Below are 17,522 nucleotides of genomic sequence, written 5' to 3'. Positions count from 1 at the left end.
CAAACAGTCATCTACAGGCAGCTGTTTTAGGTCACTAACCCCTCATTAGTGCAGAATATGAGCAGCACGGTGGCTCAGTGGTTAGCATTGCAGCTCTGGGGTCCTGGGTTCAAATCCCAAGGACAACATCTGCAAGGAGTTTGTATGTTCTCCCCTTGTTTTTGTGGGTTTCCTCCAGGTACTCCGGTTTCCTCCCACATTCCAAAGACATACTGATAGGGAATTTAGATTGTGAGCCCCATTGGGGACAGTGCCAATAATGTGTGTAAAGCGCTATGGAATTAATGGTGCTATATAAGGGAGTAAAATAAATAAATAAACAAGGTTTGGCTGGCAGAGTGAGATTTCCTTAACATAATAAAAAACTAATCTGAATCTTTCACCCTTTTACAATTTAACAAGCCTTGAAACATAACTAGGAATATTAGCCAAACCAAATACCAATCTACAGGCAGCTGTTTCTGGTCACTTACCCCTCACCAGTGCAGAACAGAGTATGGTTGGCTAAAAGAGACCCTTTGGATACAACTTGGTGAATTAATGACCCTGATTATATAAGCCAGACATCCATCTACAGGCAGCTGCTTTTGGTCACTAACCACTCATTAGTGCAGAACAAGGTTTGGCTGGCTGAGTGAGATTTTCTTAACATAATTTCGAAGGGGGACTAAAGAAAAAAACCTAGTATGAATCTTTCACACTCTTACCCTTTCACAAACCTTGAAATGTAACTAGGAATATTAGCCAGACGCCCATCTACAGGCAGCTGTTTCTGGTCACTCACCCCCCATCAGTGCAGAACTGAGTTTGGCTGGCTTAAAGAGACCTTCCTAATACAGCTTGGAAAGGGAGAATAATGACCCAGATCCTGTGACCCTGGACTAAAGCCCTTATCGACCCTTGGGGCGTATATAATTACCAGATAGATTAAAGTGACTCGATTCCGCACCCACGGCACAGCACAGTCGCCAGCGGTCTTTCCCACTGGCAGAGATGTATGTCCCCCCGCTTTTGATTATGCAGACGTAGCAGAGCTGAGTTTGTCACTACAGCTGAGCAGAATTGGTCATTATGTTCTCCGCCATCTCAGAATATCGCTTTTTTTCTGCCATCCAGGTATTCAGGCTTACAGATACAAGTGCGGGAATGGTTTCTGTATCCGACATAACATTCCAGTATGCTGCAGAGACATTTTTTTTTTCAGCAATGTCCTTATAAGGATGGACCCCTTTAAGGGAGATGGTTGATAAAGGGGTGGAGAGAATGGCTGATAGGGAGGGAGAGAGGGAGACAAGCTCTACAGTTTGCTGGCCTGGACTGTAGGGGATGAGAATGTTTTAAATAGCATGGAATATGTTCACACAGTCACACAGCTCTGCATCACCAGAGACAGCAGTGCACCTCCTGGCAGACAAGGTTAACGCAATATTGATCACAGCCAGGTAAGTTCCGCTTCCAAATGCACAATTTAAAGGGCAGCACCCAATCCAAGATCTTATTTTACAGATTTTATCAGAGATGAATCTTAGTGGATTTTTGCACATTTTTTTGTTCACTCTGTATATCCAGGATGATCGGTGACAGCGGTAATACTTGTGACTTATTGCAGTTTGCTTCCTGACATTGTTTCTGCGAAGTTCTGCCGGGGCATATATTATACTCCAGATGTATACATGTCTACAGCGCCAGGCGGTGGTCTCTGGGAAGTTGGTGCAATGGTCTCAAGAGTTATAGGAACGACGGCAGGTGCCCAATTTTTGCCGTCAGGCGGACACAGAACTCCAGCAGATGAAGTATCGAACATCAGTCACTTGACGCGTTTCGGGAATGCGGGGCACTCTGAAACGCGTCGTGCCCCTGCAATAGAACTGGGCAATGAGGTCCCTACCTGGCTATAGTCACCTGCCGTTCCCCGGACATATATATATGTAAGAGGTGTTCCAGTGACTGCGGCACCCCCGGCATTGCCAGGTTAAATGAGTCGCTGTGTCTTTACGCAATGACACAAGGTGGGCAGCTGAATTTTGTGCTGGCGGTGGTGGGTGCTACTCTCCTCTAGAAGTAGCACCTAAGGGAGCTAGTCTCAGGGAAAATAAGGCAGATTAGCGTGTCCACAACCCTCATTGTCAATCAACCGTGATGTCAGGGGTTGTAATCCATCCTAAAATCATATGAAACCTTAAGTATCTCCATGCATCTTACAAAGCTTCGTTCTCCATATGCCCCACTTTACAGGGGTCCAGGAAGCAGAGATACGGGGGCTTATATGGCAGGGTCCCCACCCCAATGGTCACCTGGAATATCCTTTTCCTATAGGTAGAAGATAGTCGCTCTGCCAGGACAGTAATAGGTTTCTCCACTGGTTTTTCTTACTTCTGAATGAGCGACCTGACAAACAGAGCACTATATCTCAGCTTCACAGTGAGGTAGGTCACAGACAGGAATATTGGGGATAACAGCGGACACTGCTAGAGAAAACTGGCTTTATAGAGAAGAGAATATAGGAAGGGAGGTATATAGCATGGGAAATGGTATAAATTACAGTACAGATAGAGATAGGTATATACTAATATATGCTATATACTGCAGCGCACATACAGATAGTTATATACTAATATATGCTATATTCTAATATATGCTGTATACTACAGGACAGATAGGTATATAATGATATATGCTGTATACAACAGTACAGATAGGTATTAGTATAGATATATACAGTACTAATATATGCTATATACTACAGTGCAGATACAGATAGGTATATACTAATATATGCTATATACTACAGTGCAGATACAGATAGGTATATACTAATATATGCTATATACTACAGTGCAGATACAGATAGGTATATACTAATATATGCTATATACTACAGTGCAGATATAGATAGGTATACAGTTGTGGCCAAAAGTATTGACACCCCTGCAATTCTGTCAGATAATACTCAGTCTCTTCCTGAAAATGATTGCAAACACAAATTCTTTGGTATTATTATCTTCATTTAAGTTGTCTTAAATGAAAAAACACAAAAGAGAATGAAGCAAAAAGCAAAACATTGATCATTTCACACAAAACTCCAAAAATGGGCCAGACAAAAATATTGGCACCCTCAGCCTAATACTTGGTTGCACAACCTTTAGCCAAAATAACTGCGACCAACCGCTTCCGGTAACCATCAATGAGTTTCTTACAATGCACTGCTGGAATTTTAGACCATTCTTCTTTGGCAAACTGCTCCACGTCCCTGATATTTAAAGGGTGCCTTCTCCAAACTGCCATTTTAAGATCTCTCCACTGGTGTTCTATGGGATTCAGGTCTGGACTCATTGCTGGCCACCTTAGAAGTCTCCAGTGCTTTCTCTCAAACCATTTTCTAGTGCTTTTTGAAGTGTGTTTTGGGTTAATGTCCTGCTGGAAGACCCATGACCTCTGAGGGAGACCCAGCTTTCTCACACTGGGCCCTACATTATGCTGTAAAATTTGTTGGTAGTCTTCAGACTTCATAATGCCATGCACACGGTCAAGCAGTCCAGTGCCAGAGGCAGCAAATCAACCCCAAAACATCAGGGAACCTCCGCCATGTTTGACTGTAGGGACCGTGTTCTTTTCTTTGAATGCCTCTTTTTTCTCCTGTAAACTCTATGTTGATGCCTTTGCCCAAAAAGCTCTACTTTTGTCTCATCTGACCAGAGAACATTCTTCCAAAACGTTTTAGGCTTTTTCAGGTAAGTTTTGGCAAACTCCAGCCTGGCTTTTTTATGTCTCGGGGTAAGAAGTGGGGTCTTCCTGGGTCTCCTACCATACAGTCCCTTTTCATTCAGACGCCGACGGATAGTATGGGTTGACACTGTTGTACCCTCGGACTGCAGGGCAGCTTGAACTTGTTTGGATGTTAGTCGAGGTTCTTTATCCAACATCCGCACAATCTTGCGCTGAAATCTCTTGTCAATTTTTCTTTTCCGTCCACATCTAGGGAGGTTAGCCACAGTGCCATGGGCTTTAAACTTCTTGATGACACTGCGCACGGTAGACACAGGAACATTCAGGTCTTTGGAGATGGACTTGTAGCCTTGAGATTGCTAATGCTTCCTCACAATTTGGCTTCTCAAGTCCTCAGACAGTTCTTTGGTCTTCTTTCTTTTCTCCATGCTCAATGTGGTACACACAAGGACACAGGACAGAGGTTGAGTCAGCTTTAATCCATGTCAACTGGCTGCAAGTGTGATTTAGTTATTGCCAACACCTGTTAGGTGCCACAGGTAAGTTACAGGTGCTGTTAATTACACAAATTAGAGAAGCATCACATGATTTTTCGAACAGTGCCAATACTTTTGTCCACCCTCTTTTTTATGTTTGGTGTGGAATTATATCCAATTTGGCTTTAGGACAATTCTTTTTGTGTTTTTTCATTTAAGACAAATTAAATGAAGATAATAATACCAAAGAATTTGTGTTTGCAATCATTTTCAGGAAGAAACTGAGTATTATCTGACAGTATAGCAGGTGTGTCAATACTTTTGGCCACAACTGTATATTCTGATATATGCTATATACTAAAGTGCAGATGTAGAGAGGTATATGCTAGTATATGCTATATACAGCAGTGCACATACAGTTAGTTATATACTAATATATGCTATATACTACAGTGCAGATACAGATAGGTATACACTAATGTATGCTATATACTACAGTGCACATACAGATAGTTATATACTAATATATGCTATATTCTAATATATGCTGTATACTACAGTACAGATAGGTATATACTAATATATGCTATATACTACAGTGCAGATACACATAGGTATACACTAATATATGCTATATACTACAGTGCAGATACAGATAGGTATACAAGGTATATACATGTAGACGAAGGTCAGGAGAGGTACGTAAGTGACTGGAAGAATGACATCATCAGCTCACAGAAACTGACCATGTACCGGAGTCTACAGAGAGACTACAGACTGGCCCCATACCTGGAGAAACTCCCGGACCCCAGAGACCGCAAGATCCTGAGCCGGTATAGACTCAGTGCCCACAGTCTGGCCATCGAGGTCGGCCGACACAGGCAGAGCTACAAGCCCAGGGAGGAAAGACTGTGCCAACACTGTGACCTGGAGGCCCTGGAGGATGAGACCCACTTCCTGCTACACTGCTCCAAATACTCAGCAGTGAGGGACACTCACTTCAGGAGACTCTCACATCTCTTCCCGGATTTCACCACCATGAAGGAGGAAGAGAAAACATACATCCTGCTGGGGGAAGAAGAGAGAGCAGTGGAGACAGCAGTGCAATATGTGAGCGAATGTCATAGACTGCGAGAAAGAGAACTATGATATGCCATGGACTTCTATGGCCCCCCACCCTGGATCTGCCCCATCCCCCCATTCACCTTCCCTATGCCATGGATTTCTATAGCCTCATCCTGGATCTGCCCCATCCACCTTTCCTACAGCCCCTTCCCAACATCCCTACAGTCCCTATCCCTATTCCCTTTTATACACTTGCTTTGGCAAAAATAATGTGTATTTAGTCCTGCCAATAAAGCTTCTTTGAATTGAATTGAATAGGTATACAGTGGGGCAAAAAAGTATTTAGTCAGTCAGCAATAGTGCAAGTTCCACCACTTAAAAAGATGAGAGGCGTCTGTAATTTACATCATAGGTAGACCTCAACTATGGGAGACAAACTGAGAAAAAAAAATCCAGAAAATCACATTGTCTGTTTTTTTTTCATTTTATTTGCATATTATGGTGGAAAATAAGTATTTGGTCAGAAACAAGCAATCAAGATTTCTGGCTCTCACAGACCTGTAACTTCTTCTTTAAGAGTCTCCTCTTTCCTCCACTCATTACCTGTAGTAATGGCACCTGTTTAAACTTGTTATCAGTATAAAAAGACACCTGTGCACAACCTCAAACAGTCTGACTCCAAACTCCACTATGGTGAAGACCAAAGAGCTGTCAAAGGACACCAGAAACAAAATTGTAGCCCTGCACCAGGCTGGGAAGACTGAATCTGCAATAGCCAACCAGCTTGGAGTGAAGAAATCATCTGTGGGAGCAATAATTAGAAAATGGAAGACATACAAGACCACTGATAATCTCCCTTGATCTGGTGCTCCACGCAAAATCCCACCCCGTGGGGTCAGAATGATCACAAGAACGGTGAGCAAAAATCCCAGAACCACGCGGGGGGACCTAGTGAATGAACTGCAGAGAGCTGGGACCAATGTAACAATGCCTACCATAAGTAACACACTACGCCACCATGGACTCAGATCCTGCAGTGCCAGACGTGTCCCACTGCTTAAGCCTGTACATGTCCGGGCCCGTCTGAAGTTTGCTAGAGAGCATTTGGATGATCCAGAGGAGTTTTGGGAGAATGTCCTATGGTCTGATGAAACCAAACTGGAACTGTTTGGTAGAAACACAACTTGTCGTGTTTGGAGGAAAAAGAATACTGAGTTGCATCCATCAAACACCATACCTACTGTAAAGCATGGTGGTGGAAACATCATGCTTTGGGGCTGTTTCTCTGCAAAGGGGCCAGGACGACTGATCCGGGTACATGAAAGAATGAATGGGGCCATGTGTCGTGAGATTTTGATTGCAAACCTCCTTCCATCAGCAAGGGCATTGATGATGAAACGTGGCTGGGTCTTTCAACATGACAATGATCCAAAGCACACCGCCAGGGCAACGAAGGAGTGGCTTCGTAAGAAGCATTTCAAGGTCCTGGAGTGGCCTAGCCAGTCTCCAGATGTCAACCCTATAGAAAACCTTTGGAGGGAGTTGAAAGTCCGTGTTGCCAAGCGAAAAGCCAAAAACATCACTGCTCTAGAGGAGATCTGCATGGAGGAATGGGCCAACATACCAACAACAGTGTGTGGCAACCTTGTGAAGACTTACAGAAAACGTTTGACCTCTGTCATTGCCAACAAAGGATATATCACAAAGTATTGAGATGAAATTTTGTTTCTGACCAAATACTTATTTTCCATCATAATATGCAAATAAAATGAAAAAAAAACAGACAATGTGATTTTCTGGATTTTTTTTTCTCAGTTTGTCTCCCATAGTTGAGGTCTACCTATGATGTAAATTATAGACGCCTCTCATCTTTTTAAGGGGTGGAACTTGCACTATTGCTGACTGACTAAATACTTTTTTGCCCCACTGTATATACTGATATATGCTATATACTAAAGTGCAGATGTAGAGGTATATACTAATATATGCTATATACTACAGTGCAGATATAGATAGGTGTATATACTGATATATGCTATATACTAAAATGCAAATACAGATAGGTGTATACTAATATACTCTATATACTACAGCGCAGATATACAGTAGATAGGTTTATACTAATATATGCTATATACTACAGTGCAGATACAGATAGGTATATATTGATATATACTATATACTACAGTGCAGATACAGATAGGCATATGCTAATATATGCTATATACTACAGTGCAGATACAGATAGGTATATGCTACACTAGCTGCTGGCCCGATTCTAAAGCATCAGGTACTCTAGAATATGGCCAACGGCAGATTAAAATAAAAAATGTGATATACTTACCATCCGACGGCCCCCGGAATCTAGCCGCTAGCCGGTACCCAGAGTCTGGAGGAGAAGAGACTCCTTCAGACCCTCGGTACCATAAACGTGTAAAAAATAGATTTAAAATAACAATTAGTGATCTACTCACCTTCCGGCGGCCCCGGGAATCTGTCCCTCCTCTTCATGCTGCCGGCATCTTCCGTTCCCAGTACTGCTTTGCGCCAAAGACCGCTGCTGACGTCCTCTCGTGAGAGTGCGACGTCATCAGCGGTATTTCGCGCAAAGCAGTACTGGGAACGGAAGATGCCGGCAGCATGAAGAGGAGGGACAGATTCCGGGGGCCGCCGGAAGGTGAGTAGATCACTAATTGTTATTTTAAATCTATTTTTTACACGTTTATGGTACCGAGGGTCTGAAGGAGTCTCTTCTCCTCCAGACTCTGGGTACCGGCTAGCGCCGGGCATCTCCGGCTGCGTCGCCACTGACACCCGTGCGCCTGGAGATGACCCGCGGCACGGTAGCGGTGGCGTGCGTCCTGCTAATTGCGGACTGCACCGGTTGCTGATTGGTTGCGGCCTGGCGGGGGCCTGGCGGCCGCGACCGATCAGCGCAGTGGGATTTCGGTTACAGACAGACATGATAAGGCGTTTATATATATAGATACTACAGTGCAGATACAGATAGGTATGTGCTAATATATGCTACATACTACAATGCAGATATAGATAGGCATATACTAATATATGTTTTATACTACAGTGCAGATTTAGATAGGTATATACTAATATATGCTTTATTTCTCTCACTGTATTAGCATATAACTATCTCTGTCTGCACTGTAGTATATAGCATATATTAGTGTATACCTCTCTATATCTGCACTGTAGTATATAGCATATATCATTATATACCTATCTCTCTCTGCACTGTAGTATATAGCATATATTAGTGTATACCTATCTGTATCCGCACTGTAGTATATAGTATATATTAGTATATTCCTATCTATATCTGCACTGTAGTATATAGCATATATTAGCATATACCTATCTTTATATGCACTGTAGTATATAACATACACTGCTCAAAAAAAATAAAGGGAACACTTAAACAACAGAATATAACTCCAAGTAAGGCTACTTTCACACTAGCATCGTGTGACGGACGTCGCACTGCGTCGTGCCGACGTACCGTCGCACGTCGTGAAAGTTTTGCACAACGGGGGCAGCGGATGCAGTTTTTCAACGCATCCGCTGCCCCATTGTAATGTCCAGAGAGGAGGGGGCGGAGTTTCGGCAGCGCATGCGCGGTCGAAAATGGCGGACCCGACGCACAAAAAAAGTTACATGTAACGTTTTTGTGTGCGTCGCGGCCGCCAAAACACGACGCATCTGTCGCACGACGTATGCGACGTGTGGCCATACGTCCGCAATGCGCCGCTAATGCAAGTCTATGGAGAAAAAACGCATCCTGCGGGCAACTTTGCAGGATGCGTTTTTTCTCCAAAACGACACATTGCGACGTACGTCGGCCGACGCTAGTGTGAAAGTAGCCTAAATCAAACTTCTGTGAAATCAAACTGTCCACTTAGGAAGAAACACTGATTGACAATCAATTTCACATGCTGTTGTGCAAATGGAATAGACAACAGATGGAAATTATTGGCAATTATCAAGACACCCTCAATAAAGGAGTGGTTCTGGAGGTGGGGACCACAGACCACATCTCAGTACCAATGCTTTCTGGCTGATTTTTTGGTCGCTTTTGAATGTTGCCTGTGCTTTCACACTCGTGGTAGCATGAGATGGACTCTACAACCCACACAAGTGGCTCAGGTAGTGCAGCTCATCCAGGATGGCACATCAATGCAGTGTAGTGTCTAGAGGCTGGAGGCGCTACCAGGAGACAGGCCAGTACACCAGGAGGCGTGGAGGGGGCCGTAAGAGGGCAACAACCCAGCAGCAGGACCGCTACCTCAGCCTTTGTGTAAGGAGGAACAGGAGAAGCACTGCCAGAGCCCTGCAAAATGACCTCCAGCAGGCCACAAATGTGCATAAATCTGCACAAACGTTTACAAACCGACTCCATGAGGATGGTCTGAGTGCCCGACATCCACAGATGGGGGTTGTGCTCACAGCCCAACACCGTGCTGCCCTTCAAAAAAATGCTACCCCACACCATTACTGACCCACTGCCAAACCGGTCATGCTGAAGGATGTGGCAGGCAGCAGATCACTCTCCATGGCGTCTCCAGACTCGGTGTGAACCTGCTTTCATCTGTGAAGTGCACAGGGCGCCAGTGGCAAATTTGCCAATCCTGGTGTTCTGTGGCAAATGCCAAGCATCCTGCACGGTGCTGGGCTGTGAGCACAACCTCCAAACTTCTTCCATTTAAGGATTATGGAGGCCACTGTGCTCTTAGGAACCTTGAGTACTGCAGAAATTCTTTTGTAACCTTGGCCAGATGTGTGCTTTGCACAATTCTGTCTCTGAGCTCCTTGGCCAGTTCCTTTGACCTCATGATTCTCATTTGCTCTGACATGCACTGTGAGCTGTGAGGTCTTATATAGACAGGTGTGTGCCTTTATAAATCAAGTCCTATCAGGTTAATTAAACACAGCTGGACTGCAATGAAGGAGTAGAATCATCTCAAGGAGGATCACAAGGAAATGGACAGTATGTGACTTAAATATGAGTGTCTGAGCAAAGGGTCTGAATACTTATGACCATGTGATCTTTCAGTTCTTTTTTTTTAATAAATTAAAAATGCATTTCTGTTTTTTTCAGTCAAGATGGGGTGCAGAGCATACATTAGTGAGAAAGAAATGAAGATAGGTATATATTGATATATGCTATATACTACAGTACAGATATGGATAGGTATATACTAATATATCCTATTTACTACAGTGCAGATACAGATAGGTATATACTAATATATGCTATATACTACAGTGCAGGTACAGATAGGTATATACTAATATATGCTATATACTGCAGTGCAGATACAGATAGGTATAAACTAATATATGCTATATACTACAGTTCAGATAGAGATAGGTATATACTGATATATGCTATATGCTACAGTGCAGATACAGATAGGTATAAACTAATATATGCTATATACTACAGTTCAGATAGAGATAGGTATATACTGATATATGCTATATGCTACAGTGCAGATACAGATAGGTATATACTAATATATGCTATATACTGCAGTGCAGATACACATAGGTATACACTAATATATGCTACATACTACAGTGAAGACACAGATAGGTATATACTAATATATGCTATATACTGCAGTGCAGGTACAGATCCAGATAAGTATATACTACAGTACAGATAGACATATAATAATGATTTGTAATATTTTAGAAATAATGCTCCAGAATGGGAATATTATATTCAGGACGGTCCAATTTTGAGACCTTCATGAATTAACTAAAAAGGAGGGTACAAGAAGGCCCTTATTTTACTCGCTGTTAGTAGAAATATACTTGGCACTTAGAGAGGATCTGACCAGTCCTCCGCCTCCCCAACCTGTCACTACTTATTACTGTGCAATGTAATATCGAGCAGTGTGGCCATTAATTACTCATTATTTCTGCCCATAGCTTACATAATTAGAGACAAGGTCCTTGAGTGACCGAAGCTGAGTATCTACAACTTTCCTTTCTACAATATAGCCAGGATGACCTACATGCATAGAGATCAGTGCCAGATCTGCTACATCTCTGCTTATGGTTCCAGGCTGGGTGTCGGTTCAATAGTGCATTGTATTTGCAACTACTGTACCCCCTTGGTGGATAATGATTATCGATATGAGATTGTTAAAGGGGTTGTCCAGGTTTAGGAAAATGACTTCTTTGTCCCATAAACAGCACCCCTCCTATCTGCAGGTAGTGTGTGGCATTGCAGCTTAATCCTATTTCCTTTTAATAAAGCTGAGTTTCAGTTATAGCCCCCATGGACAGGTATGGACACATAGCAGCCATATCTTCCTAATCATGTACAACCCATTTAAGGGGAATAAAAAGATAATTATTGATTGCCTGCTCAGTGGTTTAAAGCAGAGAAAGTAAAGATTTTTTTTGTCCTGTGAAATATTAACCCTTTTCAGAATAATGATCAGTTGATCGGCCTATGTCCCTTTTCTAACTGTGGCCAGACGAGTATTTTCCATTAGAAAACCCAAGAAGAAGAAAACAAAATAAGCATATACCCTAGAGTAAGTAAATAAGTACATAGTAATGTTACATGTCAATAACGCAGGGTACTTAGTTAACATTACTTTGACCAAAAAAGCATAATAGCCATCCACTGTGACAAGGTGTACCCCAATTGGGATGGTCGTATCCTGTCTCTAGTTATGAAACCTTACCTTGTGTTAGCCAACCTCAATGTAGATAAGGGCAGAGCAGAACCCAGACCTGACAGGGGGCGTGACTCACAGGATCCTCTGGGGCGTGTCTTTAGGCAGCTCTGCATTATTACCCTGTGAGCCACGCCCCCTTGTAAAGACTATAAAAATTAGTACTAAAAAAAGCCCATATCTCTGGGACCATATGACGGATTTACAAAACAAAAAAACAGAATAATCAGGGGAGCAATGGGAATAAAAATAAGAGCAAAAACTGGTTATTTTTGACCCGATGACAGCTCCTTTTTAAATGACGCGGGAATATATATGGAAGGGTCTCTTCTGCTCAATGCCAGTTGAGAGGTCTTCAACCAGTGGCTCTGCAGATATTGCAAGAATGTAGTTCCAAGCCTGCAGTTGTCATGATATGCTGGGAGTTGTAGTGTAGAAACGGATGGCGATCCACACAATGAAAACCACGACATTTGATAACCCGATGGAAGTGGAGTTAAGATTTACTTTTACCACACTAGAATGACAAAAAAAAAAAATATACTAATTTTTTTCGTGTTTTTTGAGAGCTAAATTGGTATTTAGACCCTACTATGAATCATCCAGACCAGGCCGCTGAAGGCCCCTTTGATGGTACAGGACAGAAGGTATTTGCCCCCTTTCCCACTTATTTTCCAGCGGCTGCCCTTCTATAGTGGCTGATACATCTACCATGAGATAATCGCATCCAGTTTGCAGCAGATTTCATTTTTCCAAATGCTCTTGTTCCTGTCAAAATTATGTTTTAATACTTTGAAATATTAATGACCATTCGGCAAAACGTGAGATGTCCTGCTCGTTACATAACCAGACTAAATGTGTCCCCATTAGTGGTTATTCAATCTTGGTCCAGGAACGGTTTTCAGTATAATTCCTCTTTGGTTAGCCATGCATGTATGAGGTTAGTCTCAGGAGCCTATAAAATGTCTTGTACTTTTACTTTATGTATTTATGCTGCATTGTGTTAATGATGCCTTACTTCTGCAATCTTATGTTATGATTAAGCGGTGGCATATGTCCTAAGCTTGTGCGTCAGGCTGGGTCACATTGGGGCCACTTTATCACTTTGAGGAGCTTCTCCAAAACTCTCCTCAAAAACACATGGAAGACTCTTTGATGTTGAAATTAGTATTTTTTTTTAGAATTGTGGATGGTACTTCTTTTGAAGTGTATCCTTATGGTATTTGCTAAAAAATTAAGCATTGGACAATCAAAAGGCGGCAAAAAGCTCATCCAAAGCTCCTTAAATTCCCTTCTGGAAAAGAAAAGATCCTTCAAGAACTTCCCCAAAAGTTGGATTTGGGATTCTGTGTAGTCATAGCCTAAGAGGGACCTGAGTGAAGACTGCAGTGGGCACCTACTTGGCGCTGCGCTGTCACGTTGTTTGGGGGAAGGTATTATAGACACTATAAGAAGGTGGAGGTTTACCCAAAAGAAGAGTTGGTCTGTGCCAGTTTTATGTGTGCACCTCCCTTAAGGAAGTTGGGTTCGCTGATGTGGAGATGTTGGGACCATTTATACGGAGGAGCCTAAGATGGAGAAATAAGGCTGAGCCAGGAGAGCAGGGTCTGAGTCTGAGACTGACACAGTGGCTTGGTCTGAGTGGACTGGAAGTCTAGTATAGAGCTGCGAGCAGTAGACGTGAAGAGATGACAGTAGGGGTCGATATGGACCAATTCCTGCCAAGAAAGAGCAAATTGGGGAGGATTCATTTAGTGGTTACAGGCGTTGCAGTTGTGTAGTAATCGCAGGTACGCGGGATGCAGTGATGAGACAGGGGATGGGATGAACTTAAGATGTAACTTTTATATATATATATATATATATATATATATATATATATATATATATGCCTTTAGGGCTATCTCGAGCAACCAACAAGCTAACAATAGTTATCCTCGCAGGGGATCAAAACAAGAATACACTGGGAAAGCGAACATGACTAACCCGGCAAAGACCAGTCACTATAGGGCCGCGGTATGGCCGACTACAAGTGCTGAGTATTAACTACAGCATGTCACTTATCCTCTCTGACGTCTGGCAGAGTGGTGGCTCGGCGTTCCTACGCCCCGGCGAAGTGGGGGCACAGCAGGCCCCTGAAGAGTTCCTCTGCGTCGCACCTCCCGGCAGAGGTGGGACGGCGTTGCCCGGGGACCGGACGGTGTAGGCTGCAGCCACCAGCTGGGGACAGGCAGCCGCAGGTGGCGGTAAACAGACCGCAGCCGTGGGCCGGAGCCGAGCTGCGGGGCCGCAGGCGGCAGGAGACAAGTCACAACCGTGCGCTGGAGTGGAGCGGCGGCGGCCGCGGGCGGCAGCGAACAGGCCGCAGCCGCGGGCTGGAGTCGGGCGGTGGAGGCCACGGGTGGCAGTGGACTGGCCGCGCCTACGGTCTGGAGTTGGGCGGCGGCAGCGGATGGGCCGCACCCGCGGGCTGGAGCCAGACGGCGGCGGCAGCGGGCGGCATCGGACAGGCCACACCCGCAGGGTGGAGTCGGGCGGTGGCGGGCGCGGCCGGCAGTAGACAGGCCGCACTCGCGGTGTGGAGTCGGGCAGTGACGGCCGCTGGGAGCGCGGGCAGGCAGTCTGTGTCTCTCTGTTGGACGGCTTGGTGCCGTCTCCCTTCTGTTGGCGGTGAGGCTCCCTTCAGTCTCTCCCGTCGCTGCTCTAGCTTCCTTGCTCCTTCTCTCCTGCTCCGTCGACTGCCCTCTGCTGGCATCCTCAGCCCCTTTTATATTGGCTCCACCCCCAACCTTTCTAGAACTCTCTGTGTTCCGTCCCCTAATCATGTCCCCCCGGAAACAGTCCCCCTAGGAATCTTGGTGACAGTCCCCTTGTTTCCAGGCCGGACACACAGCGGGGACTCCTCCTCCTACAGTTGCACCCCAACCCTGAACACTAGGGGGTCTAAGAGGCCCCTTTGGCCCACATGAAAAGTCCAATAGTTGGCGGCCCTATTGCTGATTTCTCAATGGGCTCATGCGCTTCAATTTTTTCCACTGAGACTGACATGCACCAAAACTGAAAATTCAGTCTCACATTTTTGGATGTCTATCAACATGGGAGACATTAATGCCAAATGACAGACTGACTGCAGCGGTCCACCACAATCAGTGTGATCGCATATTGGTGATTTTCCATGTGATGTCTTCTCATTCAGTATGTCCACCCTTGCCGACCGTTAACAAGAAGTTGTTTATTATATGGCCCTCTAAGATCTCTGGCGTACGGCCGGGCACCATTTTTCGTAAAGTCTTCGGCTCACTATATAGAGTAACCCAAGTAAATATTTATGTATACAGACAGACAAGGAGACAGACAGACAGAGAGGATATGGAAGTTATCAGTTCATTAACAGCATATGGTCGGGTCGTGTGTTTCCCTGTTATCTGCCATTTCGTTCCCAGAGTTTAGAAAGAAACGTTTCCTGTACATTTCTCTCTATGATGTCGCTGGTGTATTGTGGGGCTCCATACGGATGGTATCGTTTACGTTTAGGAATGGGGACAGGGATTTTATTTCTTGATTTGCTGCCAGTAACTTGTAAAATTGCTAATACTAGGCGAACAATAGGATGATTTAACTATATAGTTTCTGAAACTGAGATGGACCATAAATGTTATATTTTTTGGAGAGGACCTGTGACTTGCTGTACATTTGCAATTTTTTTTAGACCCGATGTACAGTAGCTGTTCTCCTGAATCCGACGATGCTTTTCTTTTGTTCCTGCACCTCTCCAATCCTGAGATATGGCCACTTCTTCCCTGTATAGAAATCTAGATTTTTAAGCCAACTGGGTGGGATATTCAAGATGACAGCCATAGAGAAGTCAAGAACCACGCCCACTTGGCTAACAAGACTATACTTATATACAGAGTAGAGATGGCCATATCTCAGGAAAGGAGAGGGTCAGGAACAAAAGAAAAACTACAACAGATTCAGGAGAACAGTGGCATTTATACCAGTTAAAAAAAGCATAGTTATGACAAGTGACAGGTCCCATATAAGGTTTATTTGGTACTGTCCAAGTCATATACTCATGTTTATAGATATATGTGCATTTATATGTGTGTTTATATATACATAGAGTAATATATGTAATTAATTGGCTGTGGCTTCTAAGTTCTACTTAGAAAGTAATGATCGTTTTAATTTTTAGTCCATATATCAATAGTACACATGAAAATAAGAAACTTTGTAATATATCTTATCAGGGAAATCTGCTTCTTTCTCCTCCTGGACTGATTTTTCACTCTCAAATCAGAGGTAAAATTTGTATTCAATGAAAACAGACTTTCCCATTACTCAGATAGGAGATGACAGTTGGTGCTTTTAAACTTCTATGGAGGGGGAAGAGCTAGAGGAACACATGGACATTCTGCTAATAGTTTTTCATAGCATTTTATGAGCACCAACTGCAATATCCTTTCCCAGTAATGGGAAAGTCTGTACTCACTGAATGCAGATTTCACCATGAATTGAAAATGTTGAGAATGAAGGATCAGTCCAGTAGGAGAAAGAAGCAGATTTTTCTGATAAGATATATTACACAATTTCTTATTGACTTGTGGAAAATAAATAAGTAAATACAAAGACGGTTACGTCTTAATGTCCATATTACACTTTGGGACGACTCCTTTTCAGGCAAGTTAAGAGTCAGGTTTATTACTCCTACAGGACGCAGGCAATGAAGGGTTGCCTTCTGATGATAGGTTTCTTTGTCATTTCCTTTACGCAGGTTTCCAGTCACACTGAGTTACGGCCATGCCTCTCGGGAAAAATGGAAAAAAGAAAATTGAAGACATCAATATGGTGTACAACATCAAGGAGAAGCTGGGAGCGTGAGTATCATTTAGTTCTACAAGACCGAGCTTCCTCCTTATTGCATCCTAGTGTCAAGGTGTCTTCTTTGTACTTAGACATATGAGAAGGAGCCAAACAATGGTCTTAAAAAATGGCACACATACTTGTTATAACAGTGTGGTGCTTGTGGGTCGCCCTCCCAGGGCTGTGAGGTACTCAGTACCGGGCCGGTGTCAGGGGAATGTGTCACAGCAGCGGTGACCCGGTCCGTGGCCCTGGGCGCCCATGCAATGGGGAGATGTAGTTAATGGTCGGATAGTTCGTGACGCCACCCGTGGTGTTTGGCAAATATGATGTTAGGCCAACGCTGCATACAGATCCACTGGGACTGATGGTATGTGCAGCTTAGATGGTAAAGCTCCCCACAGGTGGAGCTGTAGTCCCAGGGCAGTGTAGATGTAGCTGGCACGGGGATGTAGCAGTGCCGAAAGCGTAGGGAATAGACAAGACACAGCGGTTGAAGTTTCTGTACCTTTACTGAGTATATGCTGTCCAGAGTCCTGATTACAGATGGTATTGGAGTAGGTCAGCCTGGAAGAAGATCAGGATTCTCTCTCAGCAGAAGGGCTGTGCAGTCTCCTTCCTAGCGCTTTGTAGTGTGAAGCACTCCAGTACTTAGTTGCTCTGAAATGCATCTCTTCAGATG

The 17,522-nt window shown here is 43.9% G+C and overlaps 1 protein-coding gene across 1 annotated transcript in view; it reads left to right on the top strand.

Annotated features, from left to right (window-relative positions):
* Positions 1–1,290: 1,290 nt before the first annotated feature.
* PNCK (pregnancy up-regulated nonubiquitous CaM kinase) overlaps positions 1,291–17,522 on the top strand; it is a 165,525-nt gene continuing 149,293 nt past the window's right edge. Inside the window, exons 1-2 of the mRNA XM_073590919.1 lie at positions 1,291–1,442; positions 16,752–16,854. Of these exons, the coding sequence (XP_073447020.1) occupies positions 16,778–16,854 (77 nt within the window). The 5' untranslated portion in view covers positions 1,291–1,442; positions 16,752–16,777. The remainder of the gene's footprint in view (positions 1,443–16,751; positions 16,855–17,522) is intronic.

Source organism: Dendrobates tinctorius, unplaced genomic scaffold (assembly GCF_039654945.1).
Source record: "Dendrobates tinctorius isolate UK_male_01 unplaced genomic scaffold, ASM3965494v1 ptg000120l, whole genome shotgun sequence".
NCBI classification, from domain to species: domain Eukaryota; kingdom Metazoa; phylum Chordata; class Amphibia; order Anura; family Dendrobatidae; genus Dendrobates; species Dendrobates tinctorius.
This window is presented reverse-complemented; position numbering and strand designations above follow the sequence as displayed.